The sequence below is a fragment of the Anopheles gambiae genome, chromosome X, assembly GCF_943734735.2.
Source record: "Anopheles gambiae chromosome X, idAnoGambNW_F1_1, whole genome shotgun sequence".
NCBI classification, from domain to species: Eukaryota; Metazoa; Arthropoda; class Insecta; order Diptera; family Culicidae; genus Anopheles; species Anopheles gambiae.
This window is the reverse complement of record NC_064600.1, coordinates 4,890,936-4,917,353: the sequence shown is the minus strand read 5'-3', so window position 1 is coordinate 4,917,353 and position 26,418 is coordinate 4,890,936. Positions and strand designations below refer to the sequence as shown.

General features: G+C 47.3%; 1 protein-coding gene across 10 annotated transcripts in view; it reads left to right on the top strand.

Moving 5' to 3' along the window:
• The window catches only part of LOC1272003 (disks large 1 tumor suppressor protein), a 48,151-nt gene that overhangs the window by 1,570 nt on the left and 20,163 nt on the right, over window positions 1-26,418 (top strand). For 7 of the 10 annotated variants that reach the window (XM_061645650.1, XM_061645714.1, XM_061645660.1 and 4 more), the window contains exons 2-5: window positions 1,320-1,983; window positions 7,867-7,998; window positions 9,317-9,438; window positions 14,054-14,206. In XM_061645650.1, the coding sequence (XP_061501634.1) occupies window positions 1,965-1,983; window positions 7,867-7,998; window positions 9,317-9,438; window positions 14,054-14,206 (426 nt within the window). In that variant the 5' untranslated portion in view covers window positions 1,320-1,964. Of the gene's footprint in view, window positions 1-1,319; window positions 1,984-7,866; window positions 7,999-9,316; window positions 9,439-14,053; window positions 14,207-24,377; window positions 24,889-26,418 lie in introns of those variants that run through there. The other 3 variants (XM_061645731.1, XM_061645726.1, XM_061645719.1) reach the window with 2 other exon arrangements.

Here is a 26,418-nt window from a genome sequence, read left to right as displayed (position 1 = left end):
AGCCACAGCAGCCGCTGATTATTCAGCAGTTTCAGCAGGGAGCGAGTGGGCATGTTTTGTTCAGCACGATTGGCCATAACCTTACACCGCCGTTCTAGCAAGCAGAGCAAGAGCTGAAGCAAGCATAGCAAGCTTAATCGAATCCAATCGATAGTGAACGGTTGCGGTGGATATCTTGACGCGAGAAAGCGACGCTGGGGACGCTCGTGACGCCCGGTGCCAGGTGCCATTCATTCTCCTGAAGTTCTCCCGGTTCTCCAAAGTTTACTAGCTACAGGGCAGAGTTTTGTTTACTGCGGCCTTCACACAACTCCCACCAAACAGGTTTGAAACATTTCGGTTGCGGATTTCACTGAGGGACAACACATTTCGGAAAAAAGTCCCATCATTGAGTACAAGGTGCAGGACGCCCTCGTGTAACTTTGGGCCTGTTTGCTTCTGTAGCTGGGGAGACTGAAGCATCGGAAGCATTAGAAGTGTGCACGCTACACAGTGTGCAGTGTGCAGTGTGGGAAGGGGGAAACAACAACTGCATAGCACTGCAATTCCCGGGAAACTCGATCAGCCTGTCAGGAGTTTCTATCAGCGAAAAAAAAAAACCCCGGCCCGAAAAAGCCGAACCATCAATAAAACCCTGAAGTCTGAGGTACGGCGGCGTCTAGCCCGATTCTGTTCTGTAGTTTGCAGGCTCGCGGGGGGGGGGGGAGTATAGCAGGGGCTTCGGGTTTCGGAATTGGGGTGACTGGGAGCAATTGCAGCAAAGCAGTTAGGCCTGTTGAGCCTGGGAGAGCCGGCGCACTGCTCGTGTACGGCGAGAGTGAGTGCAGTCGTGGACAAACCGTTTGCTGCCGTGTCGTGTGTTTTCGTATGTCCACCGTCTGGCTGCACTGGCGTGTGAGCTTCGGTGCAAGGGCCGCTTGTTCCTGGTGGTGATGGTGATGTAATGTACCTCTGTGCGAGTGTGTTTTGGTAGAGTCCTTGCGCACCTATAGCGGCGCGTCGTAAATAAAAAACAAAACAAAAAAAAAAACAAGGCATTGAATGCTCCCCATCTTTCAGCTGATCTGGGATTTCATTCGGACATTTGGAGTAGACGCTGGCCGAAGCTCAACTGGTTGTTGGTGTTGTTGCAAGCTAGCTACGAATTCCCGGATATCGAGCAATGCTTGGGGAGCGAAGTCCATTCCCAGAACTAGCAGACAGTGGGAATTGGGTAGTTCTCAATATTCTGTGGTGCTCCCAACCAACAAGAATCATCAAAATTTCGCAAACTTTGAACAACTCTTCCTAATGTGAACCTTTTGCCTTTGCCATTCCAGGATGCCTGAGTACTGATTTGCGGTAAAACCAGACACGACACCACCGGGAGCGAACTGCCCGTGTGCCTAGGTGGTGAACTTTCTCGTAAACAAAAACCTGTGCGTGAGTGAACAGTGTGCTCCAAAGAAGACACAGCCCCCAATCGTTTTTTTTTTTTTGTTGGGACAAACAGGTTGAGTTGTATTGGAAATTGCCTGCCCAACGTCGGTATCAGGGAACGTGTGATAATGGAAAATAGCTGGCAGCAGCAGTAGTTGGGAGCCGGGAAAGTAACTGTCAGCTGCGGAAAAGCCAAACAGCCGCTCGGAAGATAATAGTTGGCGGGTCTGCGAGAGGCAAACGAGACAACGAACCTGCGACAACAACCAACCAACAAACGGAGAGGACTATCCCAGTGTGATACTGTGTCCCGTGTGTTTGTGTATGTGTTCCATAGTGCTGTGAGTGTGCTGTGTGTCTGGGAAGGACCTTTTGGTGGAACCAGGGTTGTGCTACGCAAACGTAACAGTGCTACGGGGTTAGTGGCGCTAGTGCACCGTTTGGGGTACTCGCGGACCTCAACTTCAACCACAACAGCGAGCTGCCTGCCGTCAACCGAGCTTTGTCTCGCAACCGCAACCCACACACACCCACACTGCCACACCATGCCAGTGAAAAAGCAAGGTAAGTGTCGGAGGACCTCCACTTCCAATCGCTAGGGCGGATGCGTTATTTATTGAAAACCCTGCACTCCACCTACACTGGTCGGGGCTGTCGGGTGCGCTTTCTGTTTGCTTTTGTTCTATCACGGGGACCGGGTACGGTATGGTGTATAACTTTTATTATGCTGTTCTCTATTCTTGTTGCCCACACACTGCCCCTTTGGTTCGTGGCTCGAAACGTGGACGTGTAGTTGTCAATGCGCGTAGTTACCGTTTGCTGTCTGTCCCCGCTGTGCTGTGCGGGGTGGATAAAGCTGTTAAGCAGCAGGGGTGTGATGGGGTTGGTAAAATTAGATTACATCTGATATGGAAATAAAATCAAGTGCTCTATTGTTTACGTGTGCGGGTGTGTGTGTGTGTACATGTCCGTACTATAACCACAATCCACACTGGTTTTCTCCGGGAACTACACTGGGAGTGCACCGGGAGCAAACGGTGGCATTGGGAAGCAAGGGTTTCGCTAGAAAAAGATCAGAAATTTAATTATGCAGCATCCATCGAGTATCCCCAACACAACCGAAACCACATAACCGCACACACACACACACACACACGTGTTGTGGTGTTAAACTTTCTCTACCCCAGAACCGTGTTTTGGACCTTAAAAGCGATGTCCTACTCCGAAAGCAGACCCCATGTTGTCCTGGCTGCTTGTGTACTTATGTATGTGTATTTTTTCTGCTTTGTTTTCGTTCGGACGACCAAGTAGGCAAAGTATGGCGCATAGTAGGATGCACGATGGCTAGTGCTGGGGGCTAGGCCTGGGCAAGTCATCGGTATCCGCTTTTCAGGGAGTCACCGGATCCAAAGCTTTTAACTACAGTTCGGGCAGAGAAATATCGACACTTCGCAACCCGAAGAGGTGTGGGCATCATGGCAGGATGTTTGTGTTGAAGATAGAGAGAGAGAGAGAGAGAGAGAGAGAGAGGGAGAGAGAGAAAGAAAGAGAAAAAGAGAAAGAGTTAAATCCAGTGCAGGCTGTCGGATATCTTGCAGAACCGGTGGTGCATGTGTTACACCCACCTTCCAGCACCATAAGCTGGCTTATAAACGCATACACAAACGCACACACATACATTAGTGCGGTCGTTCGTATGGAGCGTTAGTTAATCCCGCTACTGGCTACTGTTATGTAACTTGTCGCTCCCATCATCGTACATCGTTTGACGGGAAGGGCCTTTTTCAGTCCGACGGGGCGGTCCGATGTAGGGTGCGTGTAGGGGGTTGCGAGGGGTGTGCAAATTATACACAATTTTGCTGTTTGAATGCCAACCCACTCATTCCCCTTCAATGACAGTACAGGATGGGCTATATATGAAGCCCTAGGCTGGAGCCTAGAATCCATTGCTTTGGTACACACTCGAAACGATATGGCTTTGTCTGTGCAAAACACCCGTGTATATGAACCCTTACAAACAAATACAAACACACGTACACACACACGTATATCCACCAGTGTACGACATCCTTGATCAATTATTACCCGTCTGACAAGGGCTGGGAGTTTGGGGTTATTATCACGGGTTGGCGAGAATAATAAACGCCTTCCGACGCAAACTCGACCCAACCATTTCCCCGTTTATGACCCAGTTTGCTCACTCAAGGATCCACTCGCTCCCTGGTCCCTATTTAAGGGAGGGGGGGGTTGTTTTTCGGGGAGGTCCTATCAATGTACAAACTGTGGGAATGAGCAGCCAACAAACGAACAAGGTGTGTAGACTGCCTATCCGATACGAAACGCCTCTTTTCGAACCCACTGGAATGTAGAATGATTCGAGAAACGAAACGGCACCATTAGCGGGCAGAAAAACACTTCCCGTAGCGGATAATGTGGCTTGCTGGTAGATATGATACACGAGACTCACGGGTTACAGTACCAAAAATCTGTGCCGTGGTAAATGGGCGTCGAAAACCAATTCCATGCACGAGGAAGTTGAGTGCTGCCGGGAAGCGATTAAGTCCTACTGATCCCCCGTCAGTCTGATGTCAAAAACTATCTGATTGTTGGAACTGGTTGAATTGAGGTTATAACACCACTATACTGGATTTTCGATCTGCAGTGAAGCTATCGGATGACTTTAAAATGTTGGGCACGTTAATCCAATGTCTGATTGTTTTATAAATAAGCTTTATTTGCGTGTACACAGGACACTAAATGATCTCATCAGTGTATCAAAAGATGTTGATTATCTTGTGGCAACCTTCTGCCAAACGAGAGTTGCTATTTTTGTCCTTATCGTCGGTTTGCACGGCATGATGGTACATGATGACAACTCAAATGCTTCAAATGTCTTACCAAATTTCAAACGTAAGTGCGTCATCTATTCTAGGCAAACTGTGTATCGTCAACTTTGTGCAGTTGTCTTATGTCTGCTAGGTAATGTGTAACCGTAGTTGTCATCACGATCTAGATGATGATGATTAATTTCTCAGTATACATAGAATATTAGAATTAGATAAAAAATACGTAAGTTTGAGACGCTATAGGTTTAAGGCACGCACATGTACAAGTAAACATTAAAATTCTTCTTGGGGAAGTTAAATAAGATAAATCAGGTTCTCCTGCCGCGGCAGATAGTGCCCTGGAATCACCCGTTGATACCAGTGGAACTAGTCACATGCATGTCACAGTAGTGTCTTTATAAGTGGTGCAACAGATTAATTAGTAGGTTCTTGGTGAGATCATTTTTTTTTCCTGAATGTAGCTATGCTGGTCGTCTTGGAAGTGTGTACGACTCACTGAGTTCTTCTGAGAGTTATCTAATGCCACTACTTGCTCGATTTTTGTTTGATAAACCAACCCTTTTAAGTATCACCTTTATAATACTATCTGCAAGATACTTCCGTCTTTCTCAAGCTTATATTGGGGTAAGAGGTGAGACTTATCATCATCTTCATAATCATCATCATCATCATTATCATGAAGGATAAGAGACAAGTGTATTTTTAGCAAGAGTCAAATTATCGACAGTTCCTATATCTCAGGGTAGACCCGATGCTGTCAGCTTGTGGAGTGTTAAGTTGTACGTGAAACTAGGCGTTGAATCCATTCATCAACCTGCAACGCGGGCAGGTCTTCAGTAACCGATACTGCTCTAATGTCGTCTTCTCGACTGCTCACATTCAGCATTCTTTCGGTGGAAAGTTCTGTTGAAAATGAATCTTTATGTCATACTAAAATTGTAATAAGTTAGTACGTGCTAGGTTCACAGGATGGACACAACACTCAGCTTAAATTCGACTTAATCGCCGGCGGAGTTACGAGGAGCTCATTTGCAGTGGTACAATAGCACGCACCGTACCGTACCGACACCGTGCTGGAAGATTGCTCTGAAAATGAGCTTGTACTAGGATTGCTATAAACGCCTTCGCCTTCCCCCCACGTTTGATGTCGAGCAGTGCACCGTACACGAGACTGAAGCGTCCATTCGAGCGTCATCCTTTTTCCATCGTTCACACGTTCAAACAGCCTGAACGGTTCTGAATGGGACAACTCTTTTCAGTTCACAGAATCGTTTCGTTTACGCTTCAGTTTGAGCATGTGTGAGTGCTGGTACATTTTTTTTTTCGCAACGCAGAATACTTTACACTCAACACACAGTGAACATTGGTTTTATGAGACACTTCAAACCATGCACTGCGCTTCCCGGCTGTCACAAAGTGCCCACATCGGGCGACCAAACGGGCAGTACAGAGATTTTCCCATGGAACGTTGCACAAAGCCAAAAACAAAAACAATCACCCCGACAGGACACCAGCGATACTGGCGACACTCTGTTTGCCAATCGGGGTGGCAAACTGGGACAAGAACACTATCGATAGGTGCACAAACGAACACACGCCTTTTATATCTATCGATCCTATGCCTGACAGCACGTCAGCCGTATCGTCGTATTGTGCTGCCGGGGGATGCGACGTCGGGGGAAGGAAGCTGGAATGGCACCGTCATGCAGCCCCGAGTAATCAATGACCACCACAACCCGAGAACGCCCATCTGCCGCGGGTCGTTGTACACACTTATAAAGAGTGAAGCGCACGGGAAGCGTCACTCTAGCCACACCACTACCACTGTACTGCTGCACAGTAGCGCCCCCTGTGCGAGAGTGTGCTTGAAAAGCCGCGAAGCTAAAAAGCTGTCACGTTTCGCTGCCAGTACGCCCGTACGTACAGTGTGCTCTCTGGCGTAGCGTAACTGCTTCCTGTGCAGTTCGTCGTCGTTCGGTCGTCGTACCCCACTGTCTGTTTTATATTATTATTATTATTATTATTATTATTATTATTATTATTTCTTATTATCCTGCACTGGTTACAGATTTTACCGTGCACCGTTCAGGCGGAGATGCAGAGCACATTGGTGGTGCGGGCAACCATGATGGTTCTAATTTTAAGTTTTACGAAACCACACCACACCTCCGGGAGCGGGCTAGCCTGCACACCTGTTGTGGCCGGTGGGAGATATTGATCCCGGGAAAAAAAAGGGATCCGTGGCGGCTGCAGCGTGTCCCTTGTCAGCCTGCTCCAAGTGACAGACTCGGACAGGTTGAGTGGAGTCAGGATGTGAGGGGTAGACGAGTTTGTTTGTTTCGACAGAGTCGCGTCACCTCAGACCTTTGCAATGGATCGATATCTGCCATCCACCGATTGGGGATGCCCGTAAACTTTGCTCACCCTTTCACATGTCCAAGCAGCCGCAGGATTGCTCGGGGTGTGTGTGTGGCTGCCAGTTTGTCACGCTACGTGTTGCTTTGTAGCGCGAACGGTTCAGATCCTTTCCTTTGGCAAAAGTGAAACCGAAAAAAATGCCCCCATTAACCTTACGAAAGCGGCACTAGCGCACTTGCATCTCGGCTCTCTTTCGCTCTTCATTTTTTTTCGCGATGGATTAGTTCCCAGCGTGCTATATATGTCGGACATGTTTGCGCTCCTTTGCCTAGACGTTCGTGTGCCGAACCTTAAACTTGGCTAACGGATAAAAATAAATCTCTCTCTCTCTCTCTTTCTCTCTTTCTCTCTCTCTCTATCTCTCTCTGTCCACCTAAATGACCACATTTTCGTTATGTCCAAGACGGCCGGTAACTTCCTCCACACACATACACGCACACGGGTGTATTGACGTCTGCGCCGTCCCGCTGCGGCGTTGCGTGCGCTCGTGTAGGTGTAGAGTGTCCAACACTATCGCTATCGTGAATATTCTTACCCCCGTTACTGCACGGTGTAATGCGTTGCTATTTTTGGGTCCTCCTCGCTCCCCCTTAATACCCAAAAGGGGACCACAGGCAGTGGACACAAGAACATGACCAGCATTAACCAGCAAAAAGGTGGACGAGGTGGTACGGACGCAATGCAAACCACTGTAATATACGGACGCAATGCAAACCCGGATTACAGCGTGTGTTGTGCACTGAACAATAGCTAATAACGTTGAGGGAGGGCAGACCGACGAAGGACTAACACAGAAAAACTTCAACAAAAATCCACTCGCTGCTCGATTCCTTCCCGGCCTTGAGTGATAGGTTTGTGGGTGAGAGAGAGAGAGAGAGAGAGAGAGAGAGAGGAAGAGAGAGGAGTGCGAGCGTCCAACGCCAAAAATAGAACCTCCCTCCCCGCCTTTGCAACCGTACCCGTACACTTAGCGAGCAGAGGCGTGCAGAGCTCTAGACAGGTGGCGTGTATGGGCGGCCTTCGTGTTAATTGAGCGCATTAGCTACGTCGCTCGATTCGCTTTTTCATTCTATTTACTATGCTCTCTCTCTCTCTGGGTTCGCCGCGTCCTTGCCTTGTCTTCTCGGCCGCATTTCGGAGGCAGTTTTGTGTAACCGATCTCTTTCCTGTTTTCGTTCCGCAGAGGCACACCGGGCACTGGAGCTGCTGGAGGACTACCATTCCCGTCTGTCGACCCCGCAGGACCGGGCCCTGCGCAGCGCGATCGAGCGCGTTATCCGGATATTCAAATCGCGCCTATTCCAGGCGCTGCTCGGTAAGTGGTGTAGCGCACGTTGCCTACCTTGCAGGCGCCAGCAAGCAGCGGCAGCAGCGTGCAAGCAGTTCATTCCATCTAGCTGGCTGTCGGTGATGGAGAAGGGAGAAATCACATTAGATAATGGAATGCACATGTCGTGGAAACGGCCGTTGGAGTTGTTCCGAGCTGCACAACAATCGGTCCTATTTATAGCCCTACAATTAGCCTGAGAGAAAGAGAGAGAGAGAGAGAGTGAGAGATGTACTTGGCCATGGTAATATAGGCGTGCGGAAATGGACATCACTGTTGGAGTTTAGTCTCACACAAACACACAGCCTGGTCAAGCCAATAGAGGCCATCGTCGGGGCCGGAAATTGGGTAGAAGCGTCGTGTCGTGTGAAGCTGCAGCATCAGCATCCTTCCACCCCTCCCCCCCCCCTCCCTCTTCGAACAGACAATGGTACATGGGACTTCATTTGCGTCATTAAAAATAGCCCGTAATGTTGGTCCAATTTCTTCGAACCTTCGACACACAGACTGCGTCGTGCTTTATCATGTCGAGGGAGGAAAATGTATTACAAAAAATAAGAAAGAAAAACTATACACAACCTCCTAGTTTCTCATTCGTGCGATGGTCCACTCTTCAGCTCAACCAACGTGAAATGAGATGGTGAAAAAAAAACCTGAGCACGGATTGAGGCGCTCCGAGCACCGGGTGACTAGCACATCCGAGATGCCGGATCCGGTTGTTTTGCGATCGATTTTTTCTACACCATCTCTGGCTATGAAGGATCGAATGGCGAACGCGCAAACACGGCACTGGATGCTGCCCGGTGTCCTAGATACCGAGCGGAAACCGGAAAGCAAGCGCTACCAAGCAAGACTCCTAAAAGGAGGAAAGACAACGACTCACAATGAGGAGCCTGCCATTCGGCATTGTGCTACTGGAGGAAACTTTTGCTTCAATCCTATTACACACACCGCCTGCCTAGTGAGGGAGATAAAACTTTCTCGGAACACCCATCCGGTCCCAGCCTTCAGCTGATAGATGTAAACTCTGCCGTTGCTGAAACAGTCGTCCGAACACACGGAACTAAGTGGATGCCGCATTGTGTCTGTGATGGTGTAGTACAACTGCGAACCTGCTACTTAGCGTTCAGTGAATGAATTCACATTTCCCATGCAACGCGAAAGAGACATCAATCCATCCAGCGCCAGTATCTGCTGCCGGCTTCGTTTGACGTTTGCTGCATTGCTCTGCTACTACCGCTACTACTGCGACAGTCAAACTTTCACGCTGTTTTTTTGCTTCTTTTCTGTTTTTACCTTCACGCAGATATACAAGAGTTCTACGAGCTGACGCTGCTGGACGAATCGAAAACGGTGCAGCAGAAAACCGCAGAGACGCTGCTGATTGCCAGCAAGTGGGAACAGGACAATGCCATCAAGGCGAATGAAGTAAGTAGTGGTGGTGCTGTCAGTCATATACCAGTGTTTAGTCAAGGAGTGCGCTGTTGCACACGCAAAAACAAAACAAAAAAAAAAAAAAAACAAAAAAAAAACAAAAAAAAAATGGGGACACCCGACCAGCTCGATCAGAACTCGAATGTTTTTGCTTTTATCTCAAGCAAAACCGAACCAGAAAGGTCGCCAAGCAATTGTTATAAAATTAGAACCGTGTTGGCCAACAAATGGAGCATGGTGGTGGTGTGGCTTCGCATTGCCGGCTGGCTGGCTAGGCTGGTGCACGGGTACGGGACGGAGTGTGGGCCAATGCTTGGTGTGCTAGCTTGTTCGTCCGCTACCGATCATCATTTAAGCCCTGTGTGTGCTGTGTGTTTGCGCTGCAAATTAATAACAAGCTCATATCTGTCTGTCTGTACTTCTGCACCGTCTCGCTCTCCGTCTGCGTTCTACCTGGCTGCCGTTTTCGATTTCAGCCCACCCCAACCCAGATTGGGCAGGAGGGAGAGGTAGTTTTTGAGGGCAATATTCTAGCCGAACAATTTCGCCCAGCTAGCAGGGCCGACCCGAGACCCGAGAGCGAGCCGCAGTCGCCCATTGCACTCGCTGCGGGGTTGCTTACGGGCAGCGCAACACAAACAAATCACGCTGCCGCCTCTTTGACAGCAGGGCACGGCAAACCGTTATGTCTGTAAAATTACTGAATGCAGCTGCTCTGCGATATTTCTACCAAAAATGTGTTGAATAATATTTTGGAACGATTTTTACTACAGTTTGCTCGCAGTCAGACAGACAAAAAATGGCATAAAACAAATATTCTTCTTCTTCTTCTTTGGCTCAACAACCGTTGTCGGTCAAGGCCTGCCTGTACCACTTATGGGCTTGGCTTTCAGTGACTAATTGATTTCCCCCCATAGCAGGATAGTCAGTCCTACGTATGGCGGCACGGTCTATTTGGGGATTGAACCCATGACGGGCATGTTGTTAAGTCGTACGAGTTGACGACTGTACTACGAGACCGGCTGAACAAAACAAATATTATGTTACACAATTTCAGACGCTCAGAAAGGCTTATTAGTTGCTGAATACTATGGAGAGGATAGAAAAGGTGCTGGGCGGGAGGAAATAAGACGTCTTCGAGGAGAGCCTAACCTGTTCTATAATTAATATTATTGTACGGTTTTGGGTTGACATTGGCGCCATGCAAAGATTCATTTGCGACCTGTGTGCCTAAGAACGCGTTAAGATTGCATTTTATGAAGTCTAATGTTTATGCAGGTGGAAAAATTTAGACTTGTTTTAGACTTCATCTGGAACTTTTTGTTGATAATTTTAATTTCTTGATAACAAAAGGTGTTTGAACAAATAGCAAATGCTCCATTCATTCTTCTGTTTCTAAAGGATTCTAATCGCTATGGCATAGCATCAAATGCTTTTAACATGGTTCCTCAGCGTTTAAGGACAGGGTTGTCTATTCTACTTTAAATATCTGACAGATTTTGAACCAACTCTCTGATAGCCAAAGCTCATTAGTGAATAAGTATACAAATGAGAAGAAAAAAAGGATTGAAGTTTCACTTGCCACGTGAGCCGAACTCCATGTAGCTGTAAACTACGACATGCAGACTAAAATTGTAATGTAACTTAATCATCATCAACGGATTATCAATGTGTTTATCATAACAAGACGAATTAATTCTCCAATCTACCTACTTTATAGCAGGAAAAACTATCAGTTCAGAAATATCTTGTCTTCTCTGTGGAGCTTCAATGGTTAATACTATGACACAACTGGTTTATTTTTTGATTGATTGAAATTGATTGAAGGCCCAGTAAAGGTTTGAACAATTTCACTGCACCGACATCCCGGGCATTGCTTTGAATGTTTAGACATTAGCAAACTGTCGCAACTTGCTATGCGAATAGGTATCAATAAACCTTTACGTCGTAAAGCATCATCTCAGGCACTCCCTCCCGCCTCCTTACTGTTTTTTTTTGCGCACTAATGGTAGCCATAATGCTCTTATCTTATTTTGCTTACCAAATAGTAGTAGCTTGCCAAACCCTGCCCGCTCGCTCGTCTTCGCGAGTAGTGCGCGTTTCGGGTTCGGATGCGCACCAAAAATGCCAGCCGCTATCTCTCTGTGCGGCAGGCGCATTTTATGACGAACCTGCGCTGCCCATCGCGCACCGCGCAGCAGGGGCAGAAGACGAAACCCGCGGGCAGAGCAGTACGGGTTGCAGAAATCTTTGGCGTGAAATATGAGCACATTAGTGCGCCGCTCGAGCGGACTAGGCACCGGCTAGCTGGGATCGTAAACGCACATCGGCTAACGCTGGGCGGGAGCGGGATGAGCGCGTGTAGGAACGCGCAACGCAGTATCGTTTCCTGACCCTGCCGGAGACGTGGTGTGCAGGGTAGCCGAAGGTTATATTAAGCGGAGCAGAATAATAGTGGCACCGAGAGTAGATGACAACCGAAAGAAAGAAAGAAAGAAAGAAAAAACGGCACAGCACAACCACCCGACACTTGCGCCACCGACGGGGGACGCGCGCGCGCCGCCATCTTGCACGCCCGTGATGGCACCTACCGCTGTCAGGTACAAGGTTTACGAGCGCACGGGATACGCTTTGGTGGTCTCTCGCACTCTCACTCTCTCTCTATCTCTCTCAGGCTCTCGGTTTGGTGCGTTTAGCAACGCTTTAACTTAATTTCGGACGAAGGCAAAGGAAATCCCCCCGAAATCACCACGTTCAAGCAGCTCAGCCATGTTTGCCCCGACCCCGGCAGAGTCAGTGGCATTTTCGCTCGATTTTCTCTTCGCGTGTTGGCGAGGTTTGGGTGGAGGTTGGATCCACAGGGTGGTATCGGTCTCGCTCGGATATTCGCCGTTTTTTTTTTCCTTGCACACTTCCTTGCTTTCTTCGCTTGGTATCATGTACATGGTGGGGTGTTTGTTTTTTTTTACTTCTTCTGTCGGGACCCGCATGCTCCCGCAAGCTGCTGCAGGTAGCGCGTCCCGGGATCCACATACACAAGCGCGCACCCCGTGCAGAGCGCCCCCTGGTGGACGCCAAAATGGTTTGCGCGACTCTCCGCGCCACTCTGGGCGGGACACGGGACTAGTTGAGATTGATTTGTTTTGGACCGCGGACGCGTGTGTGTAGTCGGAAATGTTTGTGTTGTGACCGTTGTTTTTTTGACGCATCGGTGTCGGGTTGTCATTACTGTCATTAGATTCGTACTGTTAGTTTCCATACTCGCTGTTACTGAGCTGCATTCGAGTTTTGGTGCGGTGCCCGGTGCCTAGCGACGCTGAATCTTCTCTGCGCTGTGCCATCCCCCCCCCCCCCCCTCACAAACCATACCATCTTTCAGGTTCGAGAGCTGTGTCGGTGACCCACAGAGTATTGATCTTTTTCGAAGCCACCTGCCGGCACGTGGTTTGCCTGCCGCGTAAAGCTACAAGCGTGTCCTTCTTGTTAACCCAAAGTCCCAGCAGCAGAGCGTTCGTACGCGTTCCGTTTTTCGAAACCAGGCAGACATCAGAAGTTGTCGCTTGGTTTGTTTGTGTTTGTGTGTGTGTGTGTGTTTTTTTTGCCGCCTCAAGGCGGCTAGTTTTATTTTTATTTTATTAATCCCATAAAGTTCACCAGTGGGGAGTGTTGCCCTCAACGCCACACACACGCACACCTATATCTGTCAGCGCGACACGGCCCTTTTCCACGTGCTTCTAATGCTGCGTGTCTAGCGCGTGCCTTTTGGGTGGGTGGGTTTAAACATGATGAAATTATGCTGTCCGAAATGAAGTGGGTGGCAGTTTGAAGGTCTCCCTTAGCATTGATTAGATGGTGGAAGGGTATGGAGATGGTGGGAAGAGTGGCAAACCCTGTTCAGAACTACTACCACATAGGAATTACAGCTGAAGATTTGTCGTGTGAAATCCCTGAAAGATCTTTCAAAATTCTGAATTATTTATTGATCTGATATCTGCTCTGATCTGACAAAGATCTTGAACTACCTTGCCTGAAGTCTAGATTGACATCCTGTAACTGCGTGCACTAAATACTGCTCTAGCTATCAACCGATCAATCTCAATCCCACTATCAAATCCAACAGCCACCCAGAGCACTGATTAGGCGACATTGAATACGCTGTAATATTGTAGTCCCGCGGGTACAAGAGGTCGTGGTTGCTTCAGTGTTGAAAGTACACACATCAGAAAGCAGAACTTCTAGAGGGAGTAGTATGCCAGTGTGGGCAACTGTCTAGCCCAGGCTAACGGCGGTATCTTGTTCCTCGGTGTGAAAACATGATTGACTGGGTGTCGATCGTGCGCCATTCGCGGCATCGTATATCTTCGTACGTGTCGCCCCGGCGACGCACGGACAAACCGAGCGATCGGTATACGGTTTGCACCGACTCAATACCGCTACCGCACCATGCCGCCAAGTTGAAAGTGAGTGTACGTACGACTCCCAATATGGCCAAGCCTCCAGCAGGAAGGCTCACGCATCAGCTCCAGGCGCTCGCAGAAGAACCTCGAGCGCATTACACTCTGGAGCTCGTACTAACACGGAACTCGTGCCACACTCTTCTCGTCCACAGGCCAACCGCATCAAGCAACAGGAACAGGAGCAGCAGCAGCAACAGTTGCAGCAGCAGCAGCAGCAGCAGGCACCGCCACAGCTTCAACTCCAGCAGGAGATCGAGAAGCAGCCGATCATTGAGCTACCGTCGCCCCGGCTGACGACAACCAAAGTGAGTCGTTAGTGACCGAACAAGCCCCCCCACCCCCCTCTCCCCTCATATTCTTCCCCATCTCGACGCTTCCCGTACATCCGTGCATGCTGTTCGTTTGTGCGTTTTTCGTTGTCCTTATTGGTTTTGTTTCCTGCTGTGATTAAACATTTAGTATTTCCTAGCGAGAACCTTCGCAGAGTTGATGCCCGCGCTTAATGCAGATGAATCTTACGTCGGCGCAGCAGGCTGCAAGCATTTTTTTTTGACAGACGACAGAGAGCTCTAGACTGTTGTTGTAGAATGTAGAACAGCTGTGTAATTCCCACGAATTTTCATTTTAAGACGCCACAAGTACCATCAGAATCGTTTATTAGTGTCCATGTAGTATTTTACGGCAGTGCCTTTAAGTAGTTAAAGTAAACAGAAAAATAAACAAATACACAAACACAAACCCCATCGCGTTAGTGGAAGATTGTTCGTTCGCGTGGTAGTTGCAGTAGTTGTCACCATTTTTAGTCGCCAGCTCCACCTCTGTCCAGCCTGTCTGCCTGTAGGTAACCTGCATGGATCCCTCGTTTATGTGTGCTTGTTTTTGTATGTGTGTGTATGTGTTTTTACTAGAATTTAGAGTGTGTTTGTATGCGTGTTTGGTTTTGAATTCAATTGTTGATTAAACCACAATCCTGTGATGGCGTGACTCGCTCACAATAGCAGCAACCAAGCACCAACAGTATATCCTTCATGTTCTATGTGACAAAACTGCGATAACCAGCCATTTTCCAAGTAAGTAAACATTCTCGAAAAACCAAAACAAACCCAACGAAAAAACTACCATGAACAATTCCTCTGCTTTATGAACCGGAGCCGCAACAAGAGCAACAACGATGCACTATTTCAAGCTCAAAGAGAGCTGGGGACCGTTGCGTTGTGCAGCGTTTGAAGTCTTTGCTGTTTTTTTTTTTTGTTTTTTTTTTGCCCTCTTCTTTGCAACAACGAACGTCTTGCGGGCGGGTGGATGAAAATATCAACAATTATTTTACGACCTCGGTTCGCCTTCCAAGCTAAAATGTAACAACAACCGGGCAGGGAACTGCTGCCGGCTGTATCACAGCAGCCCATCGATATGTGACCGTGATTCAATATGCAGGCGGAGAAGAAAGAATGCACGACGCCGGAGAGAAAGAATTAGTAACACGAACAGCAACAAACAATCAAAACGTTTATAATTCATCATCCAAGTTTGCGGGGCAACGAAGCCAACTTGCCAGGGCCGGGAAAACCGAGAAGCGTAACGCTGTGGGTGGGTGTGCGCATGGTTTTCTGGTGCCTCCCCTACCCCAAAAAGAAGTACGCTGGGGTTAAAAATGTTTGGATTATCGCTGGGGTAGCGCAGCGAGGGGCGAGACATATTCACATATCAACTCACTCGTTTATTATTATTTTTTTGTTTTTAGAGCCCCAGCACCACCGTTCTGCGTGCAATTTAAGACGTGTGTAGCGTGTGAATAACAATAAAGAGGCCAAAAATAACACACTATAACGGGCAGGGGTGGCTTTTTCGCTGCCTTGCCTTTCCGTCTTTTGCGAGCGAGATCTAATCACGACTGTATAAACCATCCTGCCCGAGCTAGCGCCGCCTGGGTGGGAGGATTGAGTTCACTGTTGCCCGTTTGGCAATCGTCAGTGGTTGGGGAAATGGTCGTTTTGTTTGTTCTTTTTTTTTATTTTCTTTGTAGAACGATCGTATATTGTAGCGAAAATGTTTAGCAGCGGTGTGTACCATGTTAACATTCACGGGGAATATGCAATGAAAGCTGGAACAGGTTTTAAACATTTGCAGAATGTTGCTTATTGTATTAATTATTGCTCAAACAATGTTAGAAGATTCATTATCAACCCCAATGCATTCTTACTTTATCTCTAAACATAGATTACTTTTCTTCCAACTGTTGTGTTAGCAAAATGTAAAAAGGACAGAAATAACAATTCGTTACTGCGTCCCTGCTATTCGAGCAAGAGATACATCGTATTGAAATAATAATCTGAATTGATTGATTGAAATCCGGCTGCAGTGGATGCTAGCTGTTAAATTAATGTTTTTTTTTAGTTCTTGGTACGGTTGCAAGTTTTATTTCTGTACTTTTTGTAACAGACGATTGCTGTAATTGGTGATTTTGATTTGATTGATTTTTCCATGGAAAAATCAGTGCTTTTTGCGCTGAACCATCATTGCAATTACATTCTGATAGTAGCAGCCTGCAACTGTCACATAACAAAAATCCGGGAACACAATTGATTGAGCTAAAATAAAAATGAAATAGCTATAGTGATCTTGTTTCCTTTTCTTGTAGTAATACAATTCACAAGATTCTTTAAGGCAAATGCGAAATGTTGCATACGCTCAAGACACGAAACAATAATCCCTACCCGCAAATTTCCGTTAAATGCCTTCTAATCGCCTTGTAATCGCCGGCGAATTGAAGGCGATCAGCAGTGCATTTAGCAGTAATTAAATGCCTTTGAAATATGTCAATGAAAAATTTCGCTTTTAATTTGAAATTTGAAATTGCAACTGTCAAAAGAAAACCTTACAAGCGTCTTCAGCACTGCACTGTTGTAGCGTTCCCAGATATGTGCGTGAGATTCGATACCACGATTTACGTGTTATGTTCTCTTGCGTTAAGCTCTGAGCTATTTCACTTTATTAAATATGGTCTGCATTATTCGGTTGTTAAAGACCAACCCGTTGAAAGGTATTAATATATCAAACTTATTTCGATAACTCTAGTAAAAGGAGAAGTGAGATACATATTTCTCCCATCCTGATTATGAAGGGTAAACATAGTCATTATTATGTTTTTAAAAAGGTGTTTTTAAAATTTCGCTTCACATAAATTTGGTTTGTTCTAATTATAGCAAGAAAATATTAATTTAAAAAGAAATAAACACAGAAAAAGATAATAAAAATTAGGATTCGAACACACGCTTTCTCGGTTCGGAACCAAAAGCGTTGTCACTGCTCTATTTGGCAGTTATATTAGTGAGGGTGCAAAACCAGTATATAAACAAGCTAAGATGGCGGCAAGTTATCTGTTCTCGTTGAATCAAAAAGTTGAAAGATTTCGAAGAGATCCCGTTTCAGCCGTGAAAGTTTCGGTTGAAATCTTTATTCGCCTTCTAAGGCGACTAAGGCCTTAAATGCCTTCTGAATGCCTTCAAAGCCTTTTAATGCTGGTAGGGAATCTGTCATTTGTGTGCATAGTTTGAAATTAATATATTGTTATATTAACGTATTATATTTTCAATATTTATGCAAAATATGTTTGAATATTTTACACACTTAAAAAGGAAAATATAATACATACCTCGAACAATAGTATACAACCGATTACAGCAGCCTAATGGTACCTTCTTTTCAACCCATCAGCATTGAAAAGTTTTTACAAATAAAACAACACGAACTTTACAGCGACAAACCCTGACATTGTACGATTACAATTAAAAGATAAAAAGAGAGAAGAGAGAAAGAGACAGACATAAAAAAACGGAGCCAGAGCTACGGGCAAAGGATCACGGTTGCTTGGGTCCAGTGTTTATCATTGTGGAAACTTTTCTCATTCACCTGTGTGTGTTTTTTTTCTGTTCTGTGCCACCTCTGCCTGCCTTGTTATCGACCTTGTCAGGCTGCCAGCCAATTGATAAGTCGTGTGCGGACGAGCTATCCAATGTTTTGTCTCGCACTGTGCACTATTTGCTCCACTGTTGTTCGCTCATTTTGCTGCCCGTTGTTTGGAGTACACTGGCGTTTGTTCCTCTTTTACGAACAAACTTGTGCTGCATAGATTGCTCGTCATACTTTTGTGTGTTTCTGTTCGTTATTTCCCTCCTGCCCCTGTTTAGAGCTGTTCGGTGCTTGCTTCCTCTGCTGATTGCTGGGTCGCCCGGTCTGACAACTTTTATCTTCTGCCTGTTTTATCTGTTCTCGCTGGTCGGTTCTAATCGTTTTCGCCGGAGCAACTCCCGGCGTGCGGTTTATTTGAATTTGTTTTTTTTTTTTTTTTTTGGGGTATGTGTTAACTTTCCCTCTGTCTCGGGTCACCGGCTGAGTTTTGTTGCTCTTGTGTCACAGTGAGATTTTGCTTTTTATTTCACTGTGTGTTTATGTCTTTGTGTGTAGCACCCGACGAAATGTCGGTCCTTTGCGCTCGTTCCGCACGGAACGTGTGGAAATGGTTTGTAAATCCCACTGCCTCGAAAAGATTAGCATCCAACCCAACGCCCCGCTGTGCCGTACAGTGTTTTCCATCGGTTCCTGCACCTTAAACCTGAGGAGGGGGGGGAGAGGCACTGCATGGTTTACTTTTTACGACTCCCTCAACTCGTGCTTGCAAGTCTGCAGCCAAAACGCTACAACAGCAACCAAATAAGTAAATAAATACAATAAAAGCAAGCAGCAGTAAAATTTAGTGCAAACAGCGCCCGCTATCCGTATCGCTTTTTGGCAGAGATGATGTTGGCAGTACAGGTCCTCCCCTTCTTTTGCATCCTCCCACAGGCCAGAGAGATCTCGAGTGGTGGATCTCGTTCTCACTGAGCGTCTCTGCCGGCGCGGTGCTGAAGAGGCAAATGGATCCGATTGTTTCCTGTTCCTTAAGCCTCTCTGCCGTACCACCAAGCCCGGCCTGAGTATTCTTCGCACGCGGCGTGAAGGAAGGGGTGTATGTGGCACAAGCAAATTATAAAACCGTTCGCGACGATTAATCTGTTCGCGGAATTGAACTTGAAAAATGAGGCCAGACCTGCCTGGACGGTCTAATGGGGTGTAGCGGCCCTGGCAAGACATTGGCATGCATTGCGGCCATTTGGAGCTGCTGGAGCTCTGATTTTAGCGTATCGTCCTCTACTTCCTCGTTGAAATGATCTTGCGCTCACTGGGGTAGACGTCGCGGGCGTAGAACTGTAACATTGACATTGCGCAACAAGATATAAACAGTTACCGTCCGTTCTCCAGTGTGCTCCAGGTAGCACAGCAGCGATCAGAAAAAGCTACAATGCATTTCATTCATAGTAGGTAGAAGCAAGCCTTCGGAGCACGTCAAGCATAGCTGCAATGGATGGCATCGCTATCATATCTACAACATTCCATCCACTTGTTATGCGTAACAACAACAATAAAAGCACACACGCTCGATGACAGATAAGAATAAGGTCAGCCGTGTATGAAGGTCGAGCGGGGCGGTGACAGTGATGGGCAACACCCCGACTACACCTGTGGAAGATGTCGCAATGATGTAACGTTCGTAAGTAGGCATATTCATCTGTTAAGATTAGAGTTGGGTAGCTCTGGTACTGAAGGCGTGAATTCAAAGTGCATCAGTAATTCTCTCGATCTGAAAGCTGGAGATTCTTGAAGTTTCTACAAATCTATGAAGATTTATAAATGCTCATAGATTCAAGAATCTTTGGAGAATCGGTTTATTTATTTATTTATTTATTCTTATAATTGTCCTGCACATTTGTGCTACGACAACTTATTAAACTAACTTACAGGGTTTCCCACGATTTAATGATCAGTTCCCATGATTTTTTCGTCCGTTCCCACGATTTTTTGATCGTATCCCATCGATTTTTGGTTTTTTCCCATAATTTATTGGCATTTTCCTATTGGATATCAATACAATTGGACCAAAAAATTCTGGGAAACGACCAAAAATTCGTGGGAACGCACCAAAAAAATATGGGAACCCACCAAAAATTGATGGGAACCAACCAATAAATCGCGGGAAACCCTGTATTGCTAACCTTTAAACTAATCCCTATATCAGAAACTATTATCAGTGAAATTGAATACTAATAGAAGGCTCGTCTTATACGAATCAGTCGAGAGATTGAAATCCAAATAATTGATCCAGTCGTTAAATTGCCTTGTGATTGATAATAAAGGATCGTTATTTCCTTAAAGTGTAGGTACGGTATTCTTGGTATGATTCAAATCACAGTTTATCAATCTCATGTAAAGATTCCTGAAGCACCAAACCAAGCCGTTATTCCTAGCTGTTCCAATCTGTAGGCGAACCTTTAACAATGACATCAGCAATCTTTCAAAAAAAACATAAAAACTCAATACTAAGCAAAAATTCTTGATTGTGGAAGAGTTTTGTGAAACAAAAAAAAGAAACTCATCCAACGTCTGATAAACATCCGCCGAGAAATAATACAGTAACATAAAACCGTGGCGACCGTGGTAACTTAATCTTTGGCTCTGTTTATGTCACAACCGCTCGGCGCTAAAGTAAACAAAGGTTTCCCATTGTCGTCGCAGGCCTGGAAGCTGCTCGCAGGCCTGCGCGATGACTCAGCCAGAACCTTCTGAGCGGTTGCATGGTTGCATGCTGCACTGGAATGCCCGGCGGTGATGATGCCTTCCGGGAGGCCCTTTTTATAGTCAGGCATTTAAAGATTCTGCTGCCGGTGCGCGTAAAATCGCGGTTATCGGGGATTGTCGGGCGATTGTAAATGTCTCCGCGTGCAAGGTCACAGCTTGTGCGCTGCAACCGGTTTATTTTCCGCGCTTGTACGGTGCGCTTCCGATGTAGTGTGACGACGACGCGTGTCCCCACAATCAGTGCAGGGGGCCAATAAAAGGTCGTCGGGACTTTAAACTCAAACAGCACCACTTGCGGCGAAGCGGTGGGAGCGGGAAACAAAACAATGCAAAAAAAACCCCACAAACTATAAAACTAAACGATATGAAATCTCTGAAAACAGTTAAACCACCAATAAAAAAAAAAGTGCAAACGTTCGCATAGATTGCAGCTCCGTTGTTCTGGCGAAGCGTGTTCCTCCGCAGTGCGAGCTGCGCCAACTAAACCAGCTTCCAGCTGCCCGGCATCGTAGGTGGCATCATTTTTACGATTGCGAACTGCGAACTCCCCCTACCCGGTTGCAAGCAGCGAGCAGGAGTGCAAGAAATTGATTTGCTGTGTGGCGCTGGCTGCAGCTGCTAACCGGGCACGCTCGACGAGGATTTTTATGAAGAATTTATTAGCGCGTCGCTTAATTTTACTGCCGAGGGCGGGACGCCCGGAGTCGCCGACGGAAACTGTCGTGCTGAAGCGTTTCCAGCCAGCCAGCCAGACATCCGAGCGAGCTGTTTGATGTTGCCTGCACTGGTGCCCTGGCGCCCATAAAAAAAAAGCCGTGTAAATAGCAAATATTCGCAGTGATGTGCAAATCCATCTCGATGGCTTGTGGGTCAAGCGTCGGGCGGCCGTGTCCAGCAGTTGAGGGTTGAGGTCTGGGCCGGGGACGCGATTCGCCGCTTCATGGCGGGTTCTCTATTTGCGCACAGCATTCCATTACGGAGCGGATGTCATGCTGAAACCTGACGGTGAATAGCGGGGTAGCGGAATGAATCGATAGAATGCATGCTTTCGGTTGGGAATGCAGCTACACGCGGGAATGCGACTACAAAAGGGTGATGCTGTCTATGGTGCCATCTTCTTGCGGAAGCGGCACTCTGAGCACTTCCATTCCGAGCGATGGTTTGCCTTTCGGACTGCCAATTTGATAGGAAATTGGACATTGATCTTTAGAAAGCATTGTGGAATGCGGGAGCCTTGGAACTCTAGAGTACGCCTATGCTTTGTGGGGCCATTCCTTGCTGGTGAAATGGGTCCCCCCCCAGACAAGGACTGGTAGCGGACAATGAAAGCCCGAACACCAACTGTGCCTGTACTTCATTCACACCTCTCTGCCCATCAACATCTCCAATTCGGAGCTGGAATGTCTGTTGAGAAATGTCTGAGATATATCGATGTCATCGATGCACAACAAACAAACGCCTTTGCTGCTCCCGTTCGGCGGCCTATAGCACTCCCTCCCTCTCTCTCTCTCTCTCCCTCTCTCTCTCTTTGTCTCTCCACCAAGGGGATAATGTATTCGTTATTTGCCCTCTGGGCATCTGCAATCAATTAGCGGTGTCCAGCGAAGAACAAACAGGCAGCAGCGTAGCGTCGTCTGCGCGACCCAGCGTATCCTTCAAACCGGACAATCCTGCTCGTTAGCATCCACACATACAAGCACATAATGTTTTACATGACCTGCCTTAAGCACATGCGTATTGTGTGTTGTTCACGCGCGCTCTCCACTGCCCCAAGGCCAACGCCGATGACAGGTAGCGCAAAGCAAAGAGGATCGGATCGGTGTACCGAACAAAAGTAAAAAAAAAAACGGTTTGCCTTGACTGCACCGAGTGTTTGCGGCAAGAGTCTGGAGACCTGTGCCTGGGTGATTCGAGCCCGTATCGAGCTCGAAATTCTGAGTCAAGTGTAGCGCGTGAAACTCTTTCGCTCTCTCCCTCTCTTTCTCTTTCTCTCTCAGCTCGTCGGATACGCTAATGAGACGTAATTTTAAACCCTCGGAAAGGTAGCGTGGCTGGCGAGTGTGGTGCGGGATCGCTTTTTATGACAACCCGATCGTAAATCTGGATGTGTCTGGGCACCAGACGGCGGAACAGCGTCGTTAATGGCGCAATCTGCCATTGCGCTCAAAATGTTAAATTACAAATTACCATTTTACTGCTCCATCCCGATTGCGGTAGGAGCAGCTTCAGTGTGGTTTGGGAGGTTTGATTTATTTCTTTTTTTTTTTGCTCCGACCATTCGATGGCCAATAATCAATCGCTTGGGTGTGTGTGTGTGAGTGTGTCGTTAACGTAATCGCCACCCTTTTCTCGCGCTGACATTGGCCACGTGTGCCGGTGTGTATGTGTGGACTGGTTGTTGTGGCGAAATGCGTGAAACGTGACTCTTTCAACACACCCCGGCCGGTCCGTGTTGGTTTGGGCAAAAGGGGGCAGTCAAAATTATCACCACGCATTGCTGCTCGCTGCCGGCTTCGCGATCGTCTGCAATGGGGGTTTTGCGCTTATCGCACGTAGGAAGGGCGTGCCGGTGGCCTGGCGTGCCCCGGTATATATGATTTAAATTTAAACGCCCGAAAACCCGCACAGCGCAAAGCAGGAGGAAGAAAGGGAAAGGTTAAATTCTGTGCTGCAGGTTGCGCTTGAACTGGTTCACTTTTGCTGTGTATGTGTGTGTGTGGCTGTGTGTGTGTGCGCGCGCGATATTTTTGCATTCACAAACCAGTTCTAATGGTGCGGGGCGAACCGGGAACCGGTAAACGGTCATTTCAAACCATCCCGGTACGCGATTCAAACCAAACCATCCCGGTGCGGTCCCTCGGGAGTTTGAAGCGAGAGGGAATGATGGCGGAGTCGGTTCATCGCAGTCACTCGTTCCATTTCGCTCCTGCTGATTGCTTTCGTTTCGAGGGGGCTTAAAGTGCACTATGGGCTTTGCTGTGGTCTAAAAAGCAGCTAATAATAATTAATTTTTTCTCAGCCATTTTGAAACGTCTCGGAAACAAACACATCGAAATGATCAGCTCACTTTTGCTAGTAGAAATATTTGATGGGCTTTAAGATTTATGCGATATCTGCGATGCAACTAACTCAATGACAACTGTTGGTCTGGATGATCATCGGATAGTATGACTTCATCATTTTCCGCTACTAAATTTGTCATCTTACGCACCCGGACGGAATGGGAGAAATTAAAAAAAAAACGGAAATCCCACGCGTTTTTTTTAAACTGTTTCCTCATCCGCCCCCAAACCGCAGCATGTTTATCCGGCTGCCGATTTAATTCCCCAAAACACACAAAATAGATACGTGCTCGATGGAAGGTTTGGGTTTTTTTCCGGTTTTTTTTTTCTATTCCATCGAAGAAATTCACCTCTGATGTCATGTTTGGTGCTGTGCGGCCAAATGTTCGCGACCGCGATGCGCGAACTTAGTAAAACGATGCGCAACTAAACACCCCTCCTGCTCCTCCTCGTCCTTGCGTTTCCGGTGCGCATTAACAATTTGAATTAACGCTGACAAATAAGCTGGAATGCCTGCCACACGTTCTCTTTCTCTCTCACTCTCTCTCTCTCTCTCTCCTTCTTAGATTTAGAGTTTTTTTGTGTTGTAAAAAAATACAAATTAACTGCATTGCAAAAACGCACACACACGCAGCAAGTACGATCGGTGCAAATCAGTACCGGCGGGTCAGTTCGAATGTTCGGCGTTCGATAAAAATAAATCTATTCCAAACGCCCGGTTTTGGCCGTGTGCGCTCCCGGACAGGCCACAAATCGCATGCGTCAAAATACGCGCGCCGGCTTAGCCCGAGGGGTAGGACAGCGGCACCCGAAATGGAAACGGACAGTGTGTCTCACTCGCTCGCCCGTTCGCTTTCTCGCTTTATGTTTTTTGTTTTTTTTTGTTCCAAACGGGGTGCGTGCATGTGTGTGTGCGTGTGTGCCTTTGCCGCCCATAGTTCGCGCTGGGCCGGTGTCGCGCGTTCGTCGTGTCAGTTGGCTGCACTCCGGCATTGCTGTACGAAGCATCGGCGAGCGAGCGAGCGCGCGCGGCCTCCGACATTTGCAAACCCTCGTACAGGTTGCGCCTTTTGTTTAGCGGGGGCGTTTGTTCTACTGTTTTCTCCCTCGCCTCGGGTTTATTCCAGCAAATAGTCCGCGGGCGTCCGCGCGGCCCTTTTTCGTGAATCGTGACGTGCGTGTGTGCATTAGTTTCGGCGCGCGCGAGCGCCTGTGTTTTTGCGTGTGTGTGTGTGTGTACCGTGTTTGTGTACGTGTACGTGTCATTGAGAAATTTTAATTTCCAAATCTAACCAAGCAAACCAAAAAAAAAACCAAAGCGCATCATCCAACTTTTTGAGGGGCGGAATAGGGACGGTGTGTGTGTGTGTAGCCGGGGGAAGGGAGCGGAATGACTTGTGTCAAAAAAGAAAGAAGAAAAAAACGGTGTCAAATCGGTCTCCAATACTCGTGCGGTGTCGAATCTGTGTGTCTGTGCGTCGCTTTTATGTGCTCTCTCTCTCTTTCTCTCTCCCTCTCTCCTCGTCTCGATCGCTTCATTTCATTTGTTTGCTGGAAGTTTCTTTTTTGATTCGAAAACTGTTTCACTACATTTCATTGATTGACCCACACACAAACACACACACACACACAGTCACAACAGGTTGGTGCGGGTGCGGGTGGTACGCCCTGGGTCACTGTGTGTGCGTGCACCCGCGCGCGTGTGTGTGTGTGTGGGCGTGTGTGTAACGATCTTCGTTTGTGTTTTTTTTGGGTCCCCTGTCACTGATCTTTTTTATTATTATTTTGTAACGAATGATCATTCTGATTTCTGCGAAGTAAAGGGTATTGTTTTTGTTCCGGCCTTACAAGCGGATGGATTAAAATCGTTTAATTGTGTGTATGTATGTGTGTGTGTGTGAGTGTGTACGTGTCCCGTTAGCGTTTTAGATGAATGATGTGCGAGAAGGAAGAAAGCGGCGAAGAGAGAGAGAGAGAGCGAGAGAGCAATAATGCATCCCGACTTTCCGGGGCGTGTGTATGAGTGTGTGCGTGTGTGTGTGTGCTCGCTGGTGTGTGTCGGTATGGGAGGAAAAGGTGTGGGCAAAGCAAACAGGCCAAAGGGTCTCCTCCCAAGCAAAGCCGCAAAAAGCGAAAGAAGAGGAAGAGGAGGAAGCAGCCGCAACCAAAAAAAAAAAGAATTGAAACTGTCGCGGGCGCGCGCGCGCGCGCCCTCACACACAACCACAAATCAACTCCCCACCAATACAACAGTCCAGCAACCAAGCAAAAGCAAGTTACGAAAGAAAATTCGTCCACAACAACAACAACAACAGCAGCAGCAACAGCAGGCAACAGCGCGTGCACAGTGTCTGTACTGTCACACCACCATTATCAACTGAAACGGCGTGCGTGTGCGTGTGTGTGTGTGTGTGTGTGCAAACATATTTTTTTCTGACTCGTGCTTGCGACCCTTTTAGAAAAGGGCCCCGTTGTTTGCACCGCCATTCCAGCGCATTCTTTCTCTTGTTTCTCGCCTTTCTAACCCGTGCGCACACACACACACGCACAGATAGGCTGTGCGACTGCGTTGCACACTCACACAGCTGCACGCGGGTCCCGTTTCGTGAAAGGGAATGACGATGATGATGATGATGATGATGACGGTGGGAAGAAATTTGCCTCGGGTGAGTTCTCCCGAGCCCAGGCGGCGCGCGCCTGTGCATATTCGAGCAGCTGTGGCGTGCGGCATTCGAGCAGCTCGTGAAGGGGCCAAACCGACCAAAATTGGGCGTTTTTTCTTT